Genomic DNA, 19,425 nt, shown 5'->3' on the forward strand with positions numbered 1-19,425 from the left:
TCGTGTGTTTGATTACAATTTCTTGTGTAACTAATGTAATGGGCGGTTGGCGTCGACCAATAGCAAACCAGACTAGAATGTGTGCGCGCGCAGCTGTCCAATCACAGTCCAGGACCCGCCCCCTTCCCGGCAGCGTAGCGTGTGTTATCGGACCAGTTTGACTCCGGGTCGTAAAGGAGCAGGCTTGTTCACTTCTACGACACTTCTCTTTTCCTTCACATCAAGTTATAGCTTGCCAAAGACCATGAACAGTTTAATCAGATCGACTGCGAGCTGTCTCCGGTCGGGGGTGGCGGTGTATCTGCCGAGACAAGCCGACGGACGCGTGTGCTCGGCCTCGGCCCGGCTCCTGTGCGCGGCGGCGGGCGTCCAGAAAGACCTTGGTGAGATGGTGAAGAAGGACAAGGTGGTGGTGTTCATGAAGGGGACACCGGCTCAGCCAATGTGTGGCTTCAGTAACGCCGTGGTTCAGATCTTGCGGATGCACGGGGTGGACGACTACGCTGCGTACAACGTGCTGGAGGACCAGGACCTCAGACAGGGTCAGTAAGCCGAGATTAAACCTGCTCATGACAACAACAAGTGGCCGCCTCTCACTCTAACTTTGTAAACTTCTTCATGACTGACAGCGGCGGTTAGGACACTGTTAGCTTGTAGCATTCGTTAGCCTCTTTCAGCTGACACACTTCTTGTGTTATTGGCACATTCAGACTATCAGCCTTTCTTTAAGGGCCGGGTCCAGTTCTCCGAGGGGAGTTTTATCAGCTCCCAGCAGCAGGACCGGAGGGTGTGGTCCCGACGGCCCAACGTTTCCACCATCAGCCTGGTCTTTAACACAGCCAACACCAACATTGTGTTTTTGAATAATGGCGTGAAGGAAGGAGGAAATGCTCTGTGGTGTTACGTCAGCGCTGACCTTTTTACGGGGATTTTGTTAATTGAGGCTTGTTTTGCAACAGCAGTGTAATAATGCCAAGTCATGACACACTGACGTCATGCAGAGGAGGTACACACCGACTCACAGTTTAATTAACCCGGGATCCAATTAGGTTTGGGACCAGGTGTAGTGTTGTCAAAGAGCAGCAATCCAGATATTTGACCTTAATTAGATGAATTATCACCATGCTGCTTTGATTTAGTGTCTGCAGACTGAGAAGAGCAGAAAAAGAACACTTCATTCCTTCTTGTAGTTTCACACAGCAGTAAGTGAACCAACAGGAGGAAGAGCTCTTTTGTCATTGCTTTAATGGACTTATTTGTAGTTGACTGTATTTCATATTTCAACAGTCATGTTGTTGACTGTAAATTTATTGTTCTGCAGGTTTATTTTCTTACTTTCCAGTTAACAAGTGAATCAACCCCAAATCAAATTCTGCTTAGGGCCCCATAAAGCCTCGGGCCGGGTGATATCAATCGATGTTTTCACTTTGCATTAATGCTATTAGATGATCTGGTCAACATATCGATCTGGATCTATATGTTATTACACCCCTAGTATCAAGGTTGTGGTATTGTGACAGCCTCACTCTGCACACCTTTGTCCAGGTCAGCTTACTGCACAACCTGTCCCCTACTGTCTGTTCTTCCAATTTGCCATCACAGGAGTTTGTCTTTCTGTAGTTGTACGTGACTTCTAACTGGCTTGAACCTGAAATTAACTTAGTTAGTTGAGATAGTATTGGCGTTAGTTTAAATCTGATTCTGACACCGACGCTATCCGTCTTCAACAGGAGTCAAGGAGTTTTCAAACTGGCCCACGATCCCTCAGGTGTACTTCAACGGCGAGTTCGTTGGAGGCTGTGACATCCTGCTCCAGATGCACCAGAATGGAGATCTGGTGGACGAATTAAAGAAGCTGGGCATCAGCTCTGCACTGCTGGACACTGAGAAAGAGTCCAAGTAGCGGAACACGATAAACTTCAAAACAGCTGACGAGACAGAGAACACATTCTTCAGGTTGAATCCCCCACTCAGACGATCACAGATAACATCAACTCTCCGGGTAGACTTTTTGCTAAATTGATTCGCCTTTCCGGCTCGCCAATAAGGCTAATGAAAGTGACAGGTGTAGGCAGTTTTGGTGGCAGCACTGTATCCTGAGCCACGGATTTTTATGTGTCATATCTTAAGCAGCTTGAAGAGCGACACAGAGCCTCTGCTAATACTCCATTCAGGTCCTCAGAGTTTGCACAAATCACGTGCCTGACAAGTGAGGGCTTTAATGAAGAAAAAACAGTTTCACAAAACCCTCCACCCACATTTCTCATCTTCTCTTTAAAGGTGCAGTGACAGGGGCAGCGCAAACCAGTTGCAAAAACAACACTGACCTATATGACAAACTCTGCAGCTTAGCTTCAATATGAGTTGTTTCTGGACACATGAGACTTCTTCCAGCTCTCTCTGGGTCTCCATCAGCTCACAAACTTTCTCTGTCCGGGCCGGGTATCACACACACACACACACACACACACTCACACACACTCAGACAGCAGCTGCCTCCTGTAGCAAAAAACAACTGAACCAAAACAGTGAAGTGTGTTCGTCAGTACGAGCAACATCAATCGCATCACACACGTCATCATTTGATCCACTGATCATAGCTTTAATATCTATAAAGTTTGATCTTTGCCCTCCAGTTTCTACACTTTGAGTACTTTTCTATAACTATCTTGATCCTGAAAAACATACAGTAAAAAAAAACAAAAAAACAATTACAATTCATACCAGCATGGTTGTTGTCATCACAAGCTTTTTGTGATAAATACAGTAATTAACATCCAGCTGTAACGCCATCGACTCACAGCACGGTTGGACTTCTACTGCCAGAGGGAGACGCTCAAGTCCCCCTTCTGTGTTTTATGTTTTGTTTTGTATTGTATTTTTTTTTTCTAAAAAAAAAAAGCCCTGCTACCTCTACTGCCCACCTTTTTCTCCAAATTACAGCCTGTTTAAGACCACATGAGCCTCAAGGTGCACTAAGGCTAATCGAGAGCTTTATAATGCTGCCTGGGTCACACACAGAAAACATGTCATCATCAAGCTTCTCGTTGTGCTGCCTGCCTGTTACTATACAAGGAGGAAGAACAAAGAGAGGACCACACTGAAGGTTTAATGATGTGTTTTAGTTTAATATCTGGCTCAAATACATGTCTCATGTCGATGTGTCTCTGTAGTGGAGGTGACTACAGACATGGACAGCACCTCACTGACCTTGTGACACACACACACACACACACACACACACACACTGTTAATACTTCTTTGATCGTCCTCTCTTCGTTCTGCCTGCCAGAAACCACGTTTCACTCTGGATGTGTCCTCTCTGTTTTAATGTGTACACCCGCTGAAACGCAACAATCATACCTTGATACCTTTTTTTTTCCCCCTGAAGTTGACCGATATACAGCACATCTGGACCGACGGCAGCAGTTCTATTTAAAACCTTGTAGTGTCGGTCCAAATGTGCGATATTCAGTGTGTCACTGAGGGAGGTGTTTTGGTTTTTTTTGGAGCGGTGGGGGAGTGTTTCTGTGTGGAGTGTTCTCACTGAGCCCTCTGACGTTTATCAGTCCTAGATGTTCTTCCTGCTGCACACAGTTGTATTATCAAAGCAATGGTCACGTAGTACACTGTAAGATTTTGTACATTGAAAGCATATTATTAAATGTATTTTAGCTGCATGTAAACCCTGCAACCATTAAATATTTTGTGAGACACACAACAAGCGACTCAGAGCTTCTTTTCTGTGACAGCCGCTCAAAGTTGATATATTGGTACTGGCATTTATATTATGTGATATGAGACGATATGAAACATTGTTTTCAGGTATTAAAATGCAGTAAAAGATGACTCGGGTAACTAATAAATTCCCTATGACATTTGTTGTTTCAGTGCATAAGTGTCATTTTAGACAACGTTTTGTTAAATATCCTGCCTGCCACATCTTTTACGCAAGTGTTTAATCAAATTTAAGGTAATACAACAAAAAAAAATGTTTAGTCGACATACACAAGTTCAAATCCCGAAAAATTATCTTAACTATTACTATATTAATTCCTTTGCTTTGTCCTGTCCACAATCCAAACACATTCAGTTTAGTGTCAGAGAAAAGAAACAGAATATGTTTATGAAGTTTAAATCATTCCCCTTAAATTAAAATAGTTGCCTAGTTGACAACTATCTGATGAATTGTTGCAGCTCTTTACACTTTTTCCAAGCTACCGATCATAAAACCTCTGCAGACGTGTGGTTTGATGGATGCAGCTGACATGATGACCTGTCAGCAGGAAAAGCAGTTTTCAGGAATCACATGAACAAGCCAAAATTAAAGATACCAGATCACCTGTGTTTCTCTTACAGTGTCAGATATAGATGCACATTTTGTAATAATATTAGGACATCTAATAAAACTGACATTTGATTCCATTTGTTATGTCTGGATTACTAAAAGCCGTCTTAGACCCATTTAAAAAAAAAAAAGATTGGATTACGTGAAAGTCAAATGACCCAGACGACGTTCCAGTTAAACAGCTTTGACATTTTTCGTTGAATTTCTTTTCTCACTTCCTCCTTTGGAAAACCCAACTCATGACTGATGATCTTTGGGTTTTTTCCTTTTACATTTTACTGTATTAGTTTCCTTAATAAAGCAGTTGCAGTGATGAGATCATCCTGAACATGTTTGGAAAAAACTTTTAATACAAAATACTTTTTTTTTTTACAAAATATAACTGGACTTTACAGTAGAGAAACTGTAAAAGTTGCAGTGTTAAATACATGGAGACAGTCCGTTTCACAGCTCTTTGTCACGTCCTCCCCTTCCACCATCATCTCTGTTGCTATCCGCAGTCCAGTAAAGCAGAATACTGTTAAAAAACCAACAATAAGGAGGCGTGGAGAGGATTCAGGTCAGAGCTTCTGCAGGAAGCGGAGCACCAGGTCTCTCAGTGTGGTGCGCAGCGGCTCGTTGTTGTCACAGACGATGTGCGTCCCGTCCTCCTCCAGCTGAATCAGCGTGTCCTCGGCCTGCAGGTGCAGGATGTGTCCATCCGCCGTCTCCTCCACCTTCACCTCTGTGATGCCGTGCTGCGGGGGAGGAGGAGAGAAACGCACTGTCAGGGTCGTACAGATGTGTTTTTCTGCATGTCATTCAGGTGTGGATGCAGAAGTGGGAGATTCTCCTTCTTTAGGCCACAGGTAAAATGTCCTGGTCTCTGTTGGAGCTGGTTCAACTTTGTGTGTTATCGCTTCTTATTACAATGTTTGCCCATGCTTTAAATTCAATCTAAAATGTCCTACTTTAGATTTATTATTTTAAATCCCCAGCCTCCGCTATAAAAAAAAAAAAACTACTAATCCCAATAACGTTATGCGTGAGGAGACTGTAACATCAGATACGATGAGATTCAAGGGTGCCATCATCTCCTCTGGGAATACTACAGCCACAGTTAAATGAGGGCGCGGTGTCAAGTACAGAAATTAATTTAAACTGCTGGCTGTTATAAAAACACACAGATGTCACACCTTCTGCAGAGTGGCCAGGAAAGCTTCCAGAGGCACTGCTCCACTCAGCAGGGGTTTGGGGGCCAGCACCACTGGAGGCTCCTCTATCACCCGCTTCCTCTTCTTGCTGGGGGGCACTGGAGGGGGTTTGGGAACCGACTGGCAACACAGGAGAGGAAAAAACATCGATGTTTGGCAAAGTTATGCCAATTGTGTCCAAATGTACAAAGCTGTAAATTCACATGACAGACACACACGCTCACCTGCAGCGTGTGTTTGTTGTCTTTGGAGTGCAGGACTGCAGACACTGTTGCGAGGGAGACGCCAGGTTTAATCTCAGAGGGCACCAGGGAGTTGGCCAGCTAGGAACACAAGAATGTGGCTCTTAGACATGAAAATCAGCCACCTGGTTTCTGAGGAGTTGGACTATCACCGTAATGCATTCCTCTCCGTAATTGTGACAGCTTTTTCTACACCATATGCTACTGTCGTCTACCCACACACGAGAGAGTTTAAAGTCTGCGCTCACCATCTGTTACCTCGGGGACAGAGTTTATCTTTCATTCAACACTGTCAGCGGAGTCTGTCAGGTTCCTTTTAACCCCACAAGTTGAATAATATATATTCATAGCCACATGAGTTCAAGCTGTCCTGATGCGACTCACCTCAGGCAGTATGTAGACGCGCTCGTAGCAGCGTCTGAAGGGCAAGTTGAGTACAGAGCAGCGTCTGTAGGGCATGGGAGGAGGCTGCAGCTCCAGCATCAGATCAGAGCGGTGGGACTGGGTCACGGGAGGCTGGGTGTACTGCTCCGGACACACCACATGGAGGGGCTGCAGGAGGGGGGAGACAAGAGACAGGGGTCAACTCCTGATAGGTGAAACAGTCCTTTGAGAAGCTTTTAACATGTTGTCGATGAAGCCTGATGTTAACTGATGTTACAGCAGGAATGACAGAAGGAGGGTTTATAGACTGAAGTGTCTGACTGATGCAGCTTGTGAAACTGTGAAGTCCCATGACTCATGCTGTCACTTGATATGTGGTTGCCTCTTAATAGTTACTGTCAGTGTTTTGGAAATGAAACTGAAAGTCTGCATCACATCAGGAGAGAGATGGTGGACATCATGCTAAAAGGGTATTGTCAGCCAAGGCTGATGGGAATGTTTTCAGTGTTCAGTTAGAGACGTTTTGGACGTGAAGGGAGAGCTAGAGGGAATCCAAAAAAATCAGGGGATGATTAAAGTCTGTTGGGTTTGTCAAATATCTGCTGATATGTTCCAGTCTGTACCAAAGAGGTGGACTGAGAGTCAGATGACTTTAATTATTTCTCAGTTTTAACCAGGCTTGCTGCACACATCGTTGAACGGAGGTTTAAGTGCTGAACAAGACAATGTTTTTTAATCCTGGTCCCTCTGATCATTACTACAGGTTTACATCTTCCCCTTTTTATAGCTCTATGCAGGAATGTTTTGGAGAAAAACAGTGAGAATTTCTCATAATATGACAAACTGGGGAATCCTCATAGCTATCATTTGTATCATACAAGAATTACAGGGTCAACTGGATCATTTACAATCAAACCATCAGTTTGTTGTCCCTGTAGCATTCTAGGATTTGTTATGTATTCTGCAACATTCCCCGACATGCTGCTCTAACACAGTTCTGTTTTTCTGTATGTGCCTTGGCCTTTTAGCTTGTCAAATTGCTTCCATCCTCTGTTTTTTACCCACAGGATTCCAACTGACTAAGTGTTTATTGGCTTATTGCACAATTGTCCACATGGGAACAAAAAACCTGTGAGGCTGCAATTTCTGCACTCCACAAACTGATAGAGTTCCAGTATTTATCTTGCTCTATTTGGCAATAAAAACCAGCACAGTCCCACTTTAAACCACATTATGGTTATAAAAATCGGTTCAGGTAGGTGTAATCCCTTATTTCTCGTATTGAGTGCTAACAGTAAAGACCGTACCTGGACTTCCTTCAGCAGTTTTGACACCTGGTGGAAATTGAGCCGTGTATCAATGGGACAGTAAACACACTTCATCGCCAGCGGCTGGTAAGGAGCCAAAGCATCCAGGTAAGAAAAGTCTGGCTCTGGTGGTGAGAAAGAAAAGTCATGGAGACTTTTAGAAACATCACTTTGGCTGGAAAACACCTTTGCATTCCTGGAGTGTAAAATAAGAAGCTTGTAATACAGCTGAAGTTACCGGTGAAGATGATGGTGTTGAGGCTGGACTTGCCCCACAGCTCCATGAAGTGAACCACGTCACCAAAGCGCAGAGACGGGTGACCAGTGAATACTACACATGGCTGACGGAACTCACTGCTGAAGTCTCCATGAATACTGGGGTAGTGCTTCAGCTTGTTGGTCTGGATCAGCTGAAACAACAACACCAGAAGAGAAATGTCAACAATACTGTTTCCATCTTCAGAGCAGAGTCCGCTGGGAGCGACTGGAGCTCAAGGAAATTCTCAGACCACGAGAAGAGACCACATGAACGGTATACATGCTCCGAATACAGCTAAATTATTCATTGCAGCCCAAACTTCATTACAGAAACCTTTTTCAAGTTTTTTACAGACTTGCAAGGTCACTTCAGTGCTCAGCAGATAAATAACTTCTGTATCAACTTTCTCTGAGACGTAGCACTGCTCTTCACGAGTAGGAAACACAGCAGCAGAACTCACCTCTGCATGAGGGAATGGAGGCTCTGGAAGATACACCTTTGATTGCTTGTTATGGCAAAGCCTACAACCAGAAAAACAGATTAAAACCACAAATTTAATCAGATGATCCCAACATCATGCTGAAGAAAAATATCACTGTTACAAATATTTCAGATATATAATTTCCTGCTTTTTCATTTCTAGTTTTGTTCTTGTAAATAACAGCTGCTCACCACTCAGCGAAGATCTGAGAGAACTCCAGCGAGCTGTTGGCAACAGGTGAGATGAAGTAGAAGGGCGTGGTCCCCAGGTTGGCGCTCTCTATGAACTGGTACAGACACTCCAGCAGATCGTATATCACGCCTGAGGAGTAGCATGGCACCAGCACATTGCCTCCGGCTCGGATCGTCATGGCTGAAGAAGGCACAGGTTCATTAACAACCAACATTAAAACACTCAGAATCAACAAAGACTCCAGAGACAGAAGAGAAGTATGACAAATATTTCAACATTATAAAACTTAAGATTCCAGACATTAACTTTACCCAGTAAACCTACCGAGGTTGCTGCAGAATTCTCCCAGCATGCCGTCTGGGTTGGCGGTGGGCATCTGGGTGAGACCTGTCAGAATCAGAACATCACTGTTCTTCAGGGAGCTTTGGTCCATCGGCTGAGAGAAGAGAAGAAGAGGAACAAGAGCTACTTAAGATTTTCAACAACCCTGTGAAAACGTTCCAGTGAATTCATTATTATCAAGAGACAATCAGTCTCTCTGTCATTTCTAGTTCTCTCAGAGATTTCTTTCCAAAACTGGCGACACACAAGCTTTTTCTTCAGGGCCTGTCATGATCTTCTAAAACCACGAGCCGGACAAACACTGACAATACTGCATTACCTTCTAAATGACTCAAATGTTAAAAGAAATGTTGGCGATTTATCCGTTGTTCACTGTCCATTATAGTTTTGAAAGAACAAAAGAGGTTGTTTTGTCAAAGCATTTTACATTCCTAACCATCACACTCTTGATCACTGCACCGTTTTCTCGGGCCATTGTGTTCCACATTAGGACTCCTGACCCACCTGTGGATGTGTGGTGAGGAGGGATGAACCTGACACATATGAAACTTTCTCATAATGAGACTGGATGATCCAGTTGGAGCTGCCCAATGAGTAACCAGAGCTTAAGGGGGAGACCTGCACAGCTCCAAACAACTCCTGGAGGAAGAAAGAAGTTGTCACTCAATAAAACCGCAGAAAGTGGACAAGTACATTTATGTTAGTAGTTTGTACAGGCTGAATAATTCCTCCTGCCCTCATGGCACACTGGTGTATGACTGTGCAGACAATGTAGAAAGAAAGAGGCTCTTACCACTTTCTGTGAGTATCCTACAAGCTGAACTTTGCTAAGGGCAGAGTTCACCTCCTGCATGCTGTAGCACCGCTTCCACGTCCACACCTCTACTGCATCCTTCAGTGGCCCAGGGAGAATCCTGACATAATACAATCAAGGTTTCATTCATATCATATTGTTTTATGTTGTGTAAGTATGTATTATGTATGTAAGCAAGACTGAAAAACATGGCATTCAATTTTATACAAGATGGTATGAGATGTCAACAATCACCCACAGACACTGTTCAGTTTATCTACCTTTGTATTTCTTTGTTCTTCCAGCAGGTGGCAGACTGGGCTTTGGGAACTCTTTCCATGAAGTTCACCAGTTCCTCCATCAACAGTCTGAGGAAAAAACAGCAAACCATCTCAGCACTTCTCACATATCTGAAACCAAAGTCTTCAGATTCACAATAACAGATTCACCTCAGCTGGGATTTATTGTTCTGCAATGACACATTACTGTTCAAACACAACAAAGCACGGTTGGCTTTCAACCTCTATTTCTTCTTACATAATTATGATAAAAATGACACATGCAGTGTTAAAATTACTGGATATTTTTTTCTAAATTATGATAAAAACAATATGGTGAAGTTTTCATCCCTTGGATCTTCCTACCTGCCGATCTGCAGGGTGGGCTCTGTAGCGTACACTGTCCCAGTGAAGCCTGTGTGTTCAGTGATGTAGGGCAGGGCCATCATACAGTGGTAGTTAGAGATCAGGATGACATCAATGGTAGACAGATCCAGCAGCTCTTTCTGTGACCAAAATAAAAATGAAATTAAGTATAGTCCGATCAAATGTGTATTGTATTCTAAACAAAGCAAAGTCAGCATGTGATTGGTGTCTTCAGACAAAGAAATGTGTCTTAATTAAATCCACTGCTTGTGTTGGGGCTGCATGGTTTACCTCAGGGAGACAGAACTCTGGCTGTGAGTCCACAAACACACGTCCTGCACATTCCTTCAGCTCCTGGAAAGAGAGAAACAAATAGTTTTATTATCCTTTGTAGCTACATGTCACAGATAAACCGTAGTACAGTTGCACTTTAATGACATGGACAGATAACTAAACTTGACCCGCAACAAAAATTGTTTGCCGTACCTTTTCCAAGTTTAATGTTCCATCCTTAGAGACCCAGCCAGGTAGTTTAGAGAGTCTCGGGCTGAAACGGCACAAAAACAGAAACATGCATCACGATTCAGAATAATGAGAACTCTACCACAAATTCAATGATGGACTGAAAAAAAGTCAGCACCGGCCCTGGTGTCAGAAACTCACCTGTGCACCAGAGGAAGGGGCAGGAAGTTGAGGACGGAGGTGGTGTCCAGCCCACAGTCCAACATGATAGTGGTGGATTTGAACTTGAGGACATTGCAAGGCAATGTTGGATGGCCAGACAGACAGTACTGAAAGACACGATGGAGTCATCAATGACAAAAGTAGAAAACAACTGGGACAACAACATATTACATGACAGATACAGCAGTAGCAGATTAATCATCATCTGTTTTATCTTATTTATCTAGTTTCTCTTGTCTGTCCTCTCTCTATTCTCTTCATGTGATGTTGCCTTTTATTTTAACATCATTTTACTGTAATATCTTGTGTTTGTCATGATTTTTGGAGTGCTTATTCAATACTATATTGTCTTCCTGACTTTCCTGCTTTGCTTGATTGTCAAAGCAATTTATAAACTCTCTTTTTGAAAAGTGCTTTATCAATAAAGTTTATTATTACTATTATAATATCATGACATTATATTCAGTCCAGGCAAGAGATGCTGTCAGCCTGTAGGTGTGTGTAAAAAGACGCACACTCAGTCTCACTATAAGAATTGAGTGATTAATTTATCATAACAACCAATTAAATCAGTATTGTATAGACTTTATGGACGTTATATATCAAATAGTTGGCAGTTAACTGACTAGGTAACGTTAGCAACAGGGGTCCAGACAAGAGCAACACATATTAGCTGCTAAGCTAACAGAGAAGCTATAGCTACACGTACTCTGAACCTTTAAATAATGCGTTATCATAGCCCGCTGGAGTTGACTTGGTTATATTAATAATGCTAACACACTTTTACTCACCAATTTCATTTTCAACAATAGTTAACGAGTGATGAGCTAGCTGTGGTTAGCCGGCTTTGCTAACCCTGCATCCTGCATCAGTGTTTGTGGGGGCTCACTTCCGCTTGTTGTGTTACGTCACTTCCTGCCTGCACCGCCCCCTGCTGACGCGGAGTGCCGGTTAGAAAGTTAACACAGGCGCGTCAAAAGTGCCAAACACTGAGCGGGACAACACGAATCAGCGTGTCAGCGACTGTCCCGAGCAGCACACAGCGTCTCACACAACATCCAACAAATATAAATCACGGCAAAGACGGTTGGTGTCAACAAATGCACGTGCCCACAGGAAGCTGCAGCGAACCAGAGCCGTAGATTTATGAGTTCACGCAGTTTCATCAACGGGGCTTTTGTGTAATTATTATCATTATTTTTATCACTGTTATCATCGTGGTAATAAAGGCTCAACGTGGTATATTACTGTAACAGTTAAATGACATTGTGTTTAGTTTAACTCAGTTTTAAGATAGCGGGGTGACTGCTGCAGGACCGTGAGGCAACCGTCCCCGCTCACCACTCTGGTTTAGCCGCCTCCCATGCTAGCGGCAGCTAGCTAACTAACTCCAGCAGCACTATCGACCTGTCAAACCACTCCCGAGTGACTCATACCGGGAGATTAATCTCGACAAAGTTAAATAAGTAACGTGGTAATGTTGCGAAACTGATGTAGTGACGTTGGCACACCGCTCCGTCTGTATCTCCGGTAGGCCTCGTTTTCTTTATTAAAAACTTATATTGGTGTTTTTGTGGCTAACGGCTAACCAGAGGATACCGAGGTTAGTTCGCCTTTCCAGCGGCTGAGGTCGATGTTTTCTCATGGAGGATTTGTACAGTTGTTAGTCAAAAGGATTTACGAGTGGGCAAGGACAGGTAGGGGCTGAGACACCGCGTTTACCACCGACATGGTTGATATTACACACACACACACATATACGTCCTCTACATCTAAAGGTTAACGTGAGGACAAAACACCTGGAAAGTTTAGTGACGGTGGCTTCATGGAAAAGTGAAGCTTGGCTCGGATTCAGGTGACGTCTGGGGAAGTTAGCCAACGGCCACATATCGTAATAACTGCTCGAGCTGAGCCAATGTCGTCCTCTGCTCCATGACTCCTCTGTTACTCTGTTCTTAAACATTCAAAACAGGAGTCAAAAATAACTCTAGGTCTTTTTTACATTTACATTACGTCATTTCTTACATATTAAATAGGTAGAATACTCTTATTGTAAAGGAAAACAATGCATTTGGCTTTTTTATTTTTAATATTGTTCAACTGTATTCATAACTTGGTCACATTAGGATGTGCACACACAAAGTGTGAGTGTCTATTTTTTGTGTCCAGTCATGTTATCTGTGTCATGACTGTCCTCCCCGTCACTGCTTCCTGTTTATGCTGACTTGAGTGCTTCATCCAGTAAGTGTCCCTGTGTTGAACAGACCAGAGGAGATACACGCTTGGTTTCTTAACCATGGGGAACGCCTGCAGTAATCACCTTGGGATCCCTCCCGCCAAGGGCCCCAACGCTGTGGGGTGCACTGACTTCATGATGGACCACACGGCACAGGTACCAGCAGAACCACATTATTACAGAGGATATGTGCACACAGTGTATGTCTTATATCTTTGGACAGATAGAGGTGCTGACTTGCGTGAGCTTCTTGTTCACAGGGAAGCTTCTTCCGGCTTTATTATCCCTGCCAAGAGACTGAGAAGGCAGAAAAACCAGACTGGGTCCCATGCAAGGAGTATTTTAACGGTCTGGCAGACTTCATGAAAATCAACAGGACTCTAAGTGAACGGATTTTCAACTACCTCTTTGGTAATTTAACTTGAGTCAGTCAAACAGTATGCAAACACTTCACAACTCTTTTAAACACGTGTATGTCAAACTGTCTCTTTTCAGGAAGCAAGTGTTGTTTATGAATGTTTATAATACCGCTGAAAATATCAATATTTTCTCTAAATTGGTTTCGAAACATGTTGCGCCACGCAGTGTAGTATGTTGTGTTACTGTTGTGTATAAATGTGTACTTTTGCTTCATTACCAAGCAAGAATACCTCGATTAAAAACAGAACTCATGTCCCTCATCATTATTATTATTATTATTATTATTATTATTATTATTATTATTAAAAATGATCTTACTGTGCTAAGTTTCAACTCTGCAAGTTAATGTTGTCTTCGCCTTTTTAAAAAGCTTGTTCTTGTATCATTTGTTTATTTCAGGGTCCTTTAAGATCCCAGCCTACTTGGACGCTCCGTTTAAATCAAATGGAAAATGTCCTGTAGTTATTTTCTCTCATGGCCTGGGAGCCTTTAGGTAGGTGCACACTCAGTCTGAACGCTGCTGGAGCATTTACTCATTCTTGTCTGTCTCTATAAATGGGCCCATTTATTTCCTCTTGGTGTTTTCCAGGACTTTGTATTCAGCTATATGTGCAGAATTGGCCTCTCGGGGCTTCATTGTGGCGTCTGTGGAACACAGGTATGTGTGCAGGATTTGTTTTTATTATTTAGTAAACATACTTCTCGATATCGTCATGATGTCAGGATTTATTTTGTCAACTCATAGCACATAAATAAAGGTCATACAAGCTTCAGAGAGATGTTGGAAATCCTTAAAAAAGCACAAGTTCGAAAAGTGCTGAAATTTTAGACACAGTGTTTGGAATTAAAACTTCATAGCTTTTAACAAGAAGATGTTTAGTCTACTTAGAAACAGGTGACTCATATTCAAACATGAAACTTTCTCTTTTGTTTTTCGCCCTGTAAAAGGCTATAATGAAATATATATCGGTTTCAATGTGAGGAAGTGAAAGAATTGCTTTGAGTGTATATATGTGTATTATCATGTAATCTGCCACAAGCTGCTTAAAAATGCCTGAAAAGTGCTTGAATTTGACTGTAGACGAGGTGAAGGGACTCTGATGATAGATGTATTATCAATCAGTAATTCAAACAGATGTCTGGAGTCTTCAGGGATTTGAACTATATTCAGACTGTGAGCTGGCGATACGCACACTGAAAATGTGAAACTCGCGTGTCAGTCGGAGGAAATTCTAGTTGAACGTGAGTCAAGCAAACAAAACCACAGGGCAGTCTCTTCTGCAGGCGGCGGTCTGTTTATCTGTGGAGTAGGAGAGGAAAGGGTGTGCAGACAATAGTACGAACCAGGTCATCACATTTCTTTTCAGTATAGAGACCATAGGGGGACCATATGGAGATGAACATAATGGCCACAGTTAGTCCGTCACTCATGTGGACTGAAGTGGTATTTCACTCGGTTTTAGCAGCTGGTTAACGGCTGAAGCCACAGAAAAAACAGCGTGTGCTGTGACGTTGTTCACATGCCTGCACTGACGGTCAGAGGTCAGTCACGCCGCTCAGCCGGCGCTGCTTTTGTCACACTGCCAAATTAGTTTGCTAAGCCTGTGAGCAAAAACAAACCAAAGCAGTCAGAGAAAAGAATCCACCATCAATCTGCAACCCAGAAACTTTCCTCATTTCTTAATCATGTGAAAGAAGACGTTCCATAAGCCACATTGTAGTTATAGTCATCTTTAATTTACTTTAAACTTTGATTCACTTTCGTTTAAAGGGATATCAAAACCCAAAATCAAAATACATATGTATCCTCTTACCTGCTCGAGGGCTTTTTATCCATCTAGTTTCTGTGTGAGTGGCTGAGTTTTGGAGATGTTGACTGTTGAGTCTGCCTTCACTCAGCTTGTGGTGCTGAAAGCATGAAATAAAATACACTGGAAAAACTCGTCAGCAACATTTCTTTCCAGAAAATCATGACTCAGTTACTCAACCATCCACAGACCTGGTTGTGAGCAGTTTCATTTCATTTTCTTTCTAATGTAAACCACCTGCAGACTGTGTTACTGCACAGGAGGAAGCCTGCTCCTCCTGATGGACCAGAGGCTCGTGGCCATGTGGGATGTCAAAAAAAGAGCCGTCATCCTCAGCTGAGCTGTGACGTTAGATATCTTAATTCGCTTAGTCAGCACTACAGGAGGAAAAATATGCATTTTTTTTGTTCTGAGCTGAGCTAACTGCCTCTAAGAGAAAACCTCCAATCACATCTCAAAGTTGATTAAGTAAAGTTTGGAGTGAAAATTTGGAGAGAGTAAAAATGTCTTAAGAAAAAATGTTGAAAAGATTTTAAAAAGATTTAAATATCAAAGATTTTTCCTGTTATCGTAATCATGCATACATCTTTTCTATGCAGAGACGAGTCAGCCTCAGCTACATATTATTTTCGTGAGAAGACCGAGTCAGAGAAGGCGAATGATAACGTGCCTAAAACATCGGCCTCAGCCCAAGACAGCATGGTCAGAGAGTGGATTTACTACAGAGTGTTGCAGCACGGGGAGAGTGAATTCCCCCTCCGCAATAAACAGGTAAGAGGTCTTTATCTGCTCGACCTGGGAAGCTAAAATCTGCGTGACTTGCTTCTCACTATTACAAGACAATTTTTCCACATGTCTGCGTGTTTGGAAGTCTTCCAGCAGCTGGATTGCACAACATCTGAACTTTACACACAATAACCAAAGTGCTGCGTCACTCTATCGAATCAAACCACATCCTTGTTCCTTCAGCCTCCTCTTTGATAATTTATGTGATGCATGTCACAGTAGAACTTTTTATCTGTGCTCGTATTTATCAGGCTTTGTTTTATGTGAAGCTGTAGCAGTGTTTGCCGTATGTGCTTTTTCATTTTCTCCTAACCTGTGTGAATGTTTGGTTTCATCAGGTGAAGCAGAGAGCAGATGAATGCATTCTGGCTTTGGACAGACTCACTCAGATCAACTCAGGGATACCAGTGCAAAATGTTCTGCAGACAAAGTTTGACTGGACGACGTTGGAGGTGACCTGTTCATGGACTTTGTTGCGTTTTTTTTGTTCAGTTTTATAGAATTTGTGAGTTACTGTTGAAATGAAAATCAGTTAACAAGGCAGCAGCACACAAGTTTTAACAAACCGATGAAAAAAGAAACTGTAAAGATTACAGGAAGTTTGTGCCGCACAGATAACGCTGGTTATACAAGCTGGAACCTGACAGATGTGTCGCAAGATTCGGCATGTTTAAGTTCTTTACTCTAGATACTGTCACACAAGCGAAGAAGAAACAACTCGCCATGAACCAGAGTCGTCTCATAGGAGTGGGTGGACCGGTTTTTAAGGCAAATAACAAAAATGTTGAGCTCTTTGGGAATCACCTCAGTGAAATACCAAAATATTTAAGTCCATAGCTTTATGATTAACTACATGTATCCAACATACAGGAATCCTGTACGTTTCAGTCTGACAAAAAGGTTATTATAGTCAACCATTTAATGTTTCAGGTTTGAGGTATATTATTTTTGCAGTTTTATTAATTTCTTCAGATAACAAGTTTCAGTGGGCTGAATATATAAGTTGGATGTCTGAATATAAATGTTTTATTAAATCGGTAAGACTAATATTTATTTCACTGTATGTGCCACTGCAAAAGACTCAACTCTGCGGGATATGTGGGTGTTGATGAAGCATCCTAATCCTAATTTAATCAAGGTAACGGTGTATTTCATGTGGTCGCATGCCGCTGTTATTGACGGGAACCGACAGATATGTTACAACGAGCCCAAATCCAGTTTTTTGCATACCCAGATTAATTATAGGCAGCGTGGACCGCAAAATCCCAAATGAAAACCCAAACAGCATTTTGAAGTGGTTTGAACCAACACAGAACAGCAGTCTGTGGAGTCACGCTGAAATACAGAGACTTGGACAACTCCCATGATCCCACGCTGCTTCACGTCATCAAATTACATCTCCTGTTTTCATTGTATTGGCTGGGAGACCCCGAGCAGCAGAAATTACATACCATGCATTTAATTGTTTTCTCTTCTTTAACGGCACTTCCTCCTGTCTCCTGGCCAACAGAACTCCATGGATCTGTGTAGGATAGCAGCCGTGGGGCATTCCTTTGGGGGAGCAACTGTGATTGAAGCTCTGTGCAAAGAGGTTAAATTCAAGTACGTAAGGATTTATAATGTACATCCATCAAACAACGTGTCTGCTTGTTGAGTAGAAGCAGGGATATGATACAAGAGAACAAGTACTGTGTGTTATTTTTAATTCTAAATTAAAAGCGAAGACATGCAGTCAAACAGAAACACATCAAACACGAAAACTCAGCAAGATTTTAACCAGTGCACAATCTCGGCTCTAGTTATTGAAGTAACGTGTTTCCTCTTTGTATTTTGCAATAACATCACCTTAACTCTCCTCCATCAGGTGTGGTGTGGCGCTGGACGCCTGGATGTTCCCTTTAGACGATGAGATCTTTCCACGGGTGAAGCAGCCAATCTTCTTCATCAACTCGGAGAAGTTCCAGTGGGCGGGGAACATCAGCCGCATGAAGAAGCTGGACTCTGCCAGCATACAGAGGAAGATGATCACTATCAGGTACAAAGGCAGCACTGACGTTAGGTGAAAATGAAGTCAGTGTAGTTTTGTGGGTTTTGTACAAATCTGTGTCGTTTTCTTTGAACTGCTGTCCTTCATCAGAGGGACAGTCCACCAGAGTTTCCCAGACTTCACCTTCCTGACGGGCAACTGGATCGGGAAGCTGATGAAGTTGAAGGGAGAGATCGACCCTGAGATCGCCATAGACCTCTCCAACAAAGCAACACTAGCCTTTCTGCAGCGTCACCTCGGTAAGGAGCTTTCACCATCCCTGCCAGTCATTTCTTAGACTTTCTTTATATTCTGTGTACTAAATGATCATTAATTCTTGTTTGGATTTTGCAGGTCTGGAGGCGAACTTTAACCAATGGGACCCTCTGATTGACGGGCAAGATGAAAACCTCATTCCAGGAACTAATGTTACCGTGCTTCAGTCCTCCATCTGAACTGCCTCATGCTGCAGAAATCTCCCTGTGACTGTCTGGCCGTCAGCTGCATGGTTCCACCTGATGCACGGGACTCAGTGGAACGGTCCCAGAATGTGAAGCCAGGGCCAGCTGGCTCTTCAGGATATCATTTTTGGTGTATTAATAGATCGAAGATAATCTCTACCTCACCAGCAGGAAGGATTTGTTTTTCTCGACAGCGAGAGCGCTCTCAGCGGACCAGCGTTTGTTTCATGAGGCCTGAATGTTGCGTACGAGCAGTTGAACACTTCCTCTTTTCACTGTTAGTGAATCTTCACTTTTACCAGCAATTTCTTCAAGACACTCTTTTAATAATTTTCCTCTTTGAGTGTATATAAAGCCAGCTGAGATTATAATGTTATTTCACACAAATACTGTACATGTCTTTGGATATATATGCAGCTTTCCAGCAGAGGTGAGTTCCACTATGATTGCAGTGTTATTACGTGATGAGGCCTGTAATGAGAATCGTATCCAATCGACGAGCTCTGCATTGAAGACTCCTGATTTTAGTTAATTATTAGCTGAGATAGTGAACTAAATGTATCCATCCTGATTGAACAGAGGACAGCGACATAAGCAAATCAGCGTCTTTAAGAGAATACAAACACTAAAATGTTCTAACATGCCATAACTCACAGCTCTGTTCCTCCAGGGTCAGTATCATGTCACAGCCTTCTACTTTTATACACATCTGCCATTTGTACACAACAGAAATCCAATAAATGGGGTTTGTATACAAGTTCATTGTGTCCCAAATTATTCTGGTGATTGGCTCCTCCTGGTTCTGTTTACAAAGTTGTA

The 19,425-nt window shown here is 42.7% G+C and overlaps 3 protein-coding genes and 1 long non-coding RNA gene across 9 annotated transcripts; 2 read left to right on the forward strand and 2 right to left on the reverse strand.

Annotated features, from left to right (window-relative positions):
* The first annotated feature begins 92 nt into the window (after positions 1-92).
* Positions 93-3,721, forward strand: glrx5 (glutaredoxin 5 homolog (S. cerevisiae)). The gene is made up of 2 exons (XM_037086183.1): positions 93-542; positions 1,731-3,721. The coding sequence occupies exons 1-2, from the start codon at positions 245-247 to the stop codon at positions 1,901-1,903; spliced, it is 471 nt and encodes a 156-aa protein (XP_036942078.1). The 5' UTR covers positions 93-244; the 3' UTR covers positions 1,904-3,721.
* Positions 3,722-4,675: 954 nt separating this feature from the next.
* On the reverse strand, positions 4,676-11,899 carry ints9 (integrator complex subunit 9). 2 transcript variants are annotated; one of them, XM_037086176.1, is made up of 17 exons: positions 11,759-11,899; positions 10,849-10,976; positions 10,672-10,732; positions 10,477-10,539; positions 10,186-10,325; positions 9,823-9,909; positions 9,542-9,662; positions 9,253-9,387; positions 8,731-8,842; positions 8,406-8,586; positions 8,194-8,254; positions 7,713-7,884; positions 7,475-7,599; positions 6,168-6,335; positions 5,766-5,864; positions 5,524-5,661; positions 4,676-5,085 (listed from the first exon to the last, which is right to left on the reverse strand). In XM_037086176.1, exons 2-17 carry the CDS (start codon positions 10,911-10,913, stop codon positions 4,909-4,911), a joined length of 1,905 nt encoding a protein of 634 aa, XP_036942071.1. In that variant the 5' UTR covers positions 10,914-10,976; positions 11,759-11,899; the 3' UTR covers positions 4,676-4,908. The 2 variants fall into 2 exon arrangements, with proteins under 2 accessions (XP_036942071.1, XP_036942070.1); XM_037086175.1 differs by having other exon boundaries at positions 11,661-11,800.
* On the forward strand, positions 11,849-19,366 carry pla2g7 (phospholipase A2, group VII (platelet-activating factor acetylhydrolase, plasma)). 4 transcript variants are annotated; one of them, XM_037086180.1, is made up of 11 exons: positions 11,849-11,955; positions 13,134-13,261; positions 13,366-13,516; positions 13,925-14,018; positions 14,115-14,183; positions 15,933-16,104; positions 16,458-16,571; positions 17,630-17,721; positions 17,984-18,154; positions 18,257-18,405; positions 18,500-19,366. In XM_037086180.1, the coding sequence occupies exons 2-11, from the start codon at positions 13,166-13,168 to the stop codon at positions 18,598-18,600; spliced, it is 1,209 nt and encodes a 402-aa protein (XP_036942075.1). In that variant the 5' UTR covers positions 11,849-11,955; positions 13,134-13,165; the 3' UTR covers positions 18,601-19,366. The 4 variants fall into 4 exon arrangements, with proteins under 4 accessions (XP_036942075.1, XP_036942074.1, XP_036942072.1 ...); XM_037086179.1 differs by having other exon boundaries at positions 11,914-12,050; XM_037086177.1 differs by lacking the exon at positions 11,849-11,955 and adding an exon at positions 12,215-12,566.
* On the reverse strand, positions 14,234-17,701 carry LOC119012403. Of its 2 annotated transcripts, XR_005072469.1 has the most exons (3): positions 17,571-17,701; positions 15,340-15,433; positions 14,234-15,127 (listed from the first exon to the last, which is right to left on the reverse strand). It is a non-coding gene; the product is annotated as an uncharacterized LOC119012403 (long non-coding RNA). The 2 variants fall into 2 exon arrangements; XR_005072468.1 differs by having other exon boundaries at positions 14,234-15,433.
* Positions 19,367-19,425: the final 59 nt, after the last annotated feature.

Source organism: Acanthopagrus latus, chromosome 22 (assembly GCF_904848185.1).
Source record: "Acanthopagrus latus isolate v.2019 chromosome 22, fAcaLat1.1, whole genome shotgun sequence".
Taxonomy (NCBI): domain Eukaryota; kingdom Metazoa; phylum Chordata; class Actinopteri; order Spariformes; family Sparidae; genus Acanthopagrus; species Acanthopagrus latus.

What these genes read in the sequence shown, in the direction of transcription:
- glrx5 (XM_037086183.1), top strand. Translation starts at nt 245, where the DNA reads ATGAACAGTTTAATCAGATCGACTGCGAGCTGTCTCCGGTCGGGGGTG. An exon ending in GGACCAGGACCTCAGACAGG is followed by an intron (nt 543 to 1,730) that starts GTCAGTAAGCCG and finishes CGTCTTCAACAG; the next exon opens with GAGTCAAGGAGTTTTCAAAC.
- ints9 (XM_037086175.1), bottom strand. An exon ending in AAGAACAAAGAAATACAAAG is followed by an intron (nt 9,663 to 9,822) that starts GTAGATAAACTG and finishes GTATTATGTCAG; the next exon opens with GATTCTCCCTGGGCCACTGA. An exon ending in TCTCAGATCTTCGCTGAGTG is followed by an intron (nt 8,255 to 8,405) that starts GTGAGCAGCTGT and finishes TTCTGGTTGTAG; the next exon opens with GCTTTGCCATAACAAGCAAT.
- pla2g7 (XM_037086177.1), top strand. Translation starts at nt 12,503, where the DNA reads ATGTTTTCTCATGGAGGATTTGTACAGTTGTTAGTCAAAAGGATTTAC. An exon ending in TTGACTGGACGACGTTGGAG is followed by an intron (nt 16,572 to 17,629) that starts GTGACCTGTTCA and finishes CCTGGCCAACAG; the next exon opens with AACTCCATGGATCTGTGTAG. An exon ending in AGGAAGATGATCACTATCAG is followed by an intron (nt 18,155 to 18,256) that starts GTACAAAGGCAG and finishes GTCCTTCATCAG; the next exon opens with AGGGACAGTCCACCAGAGTT.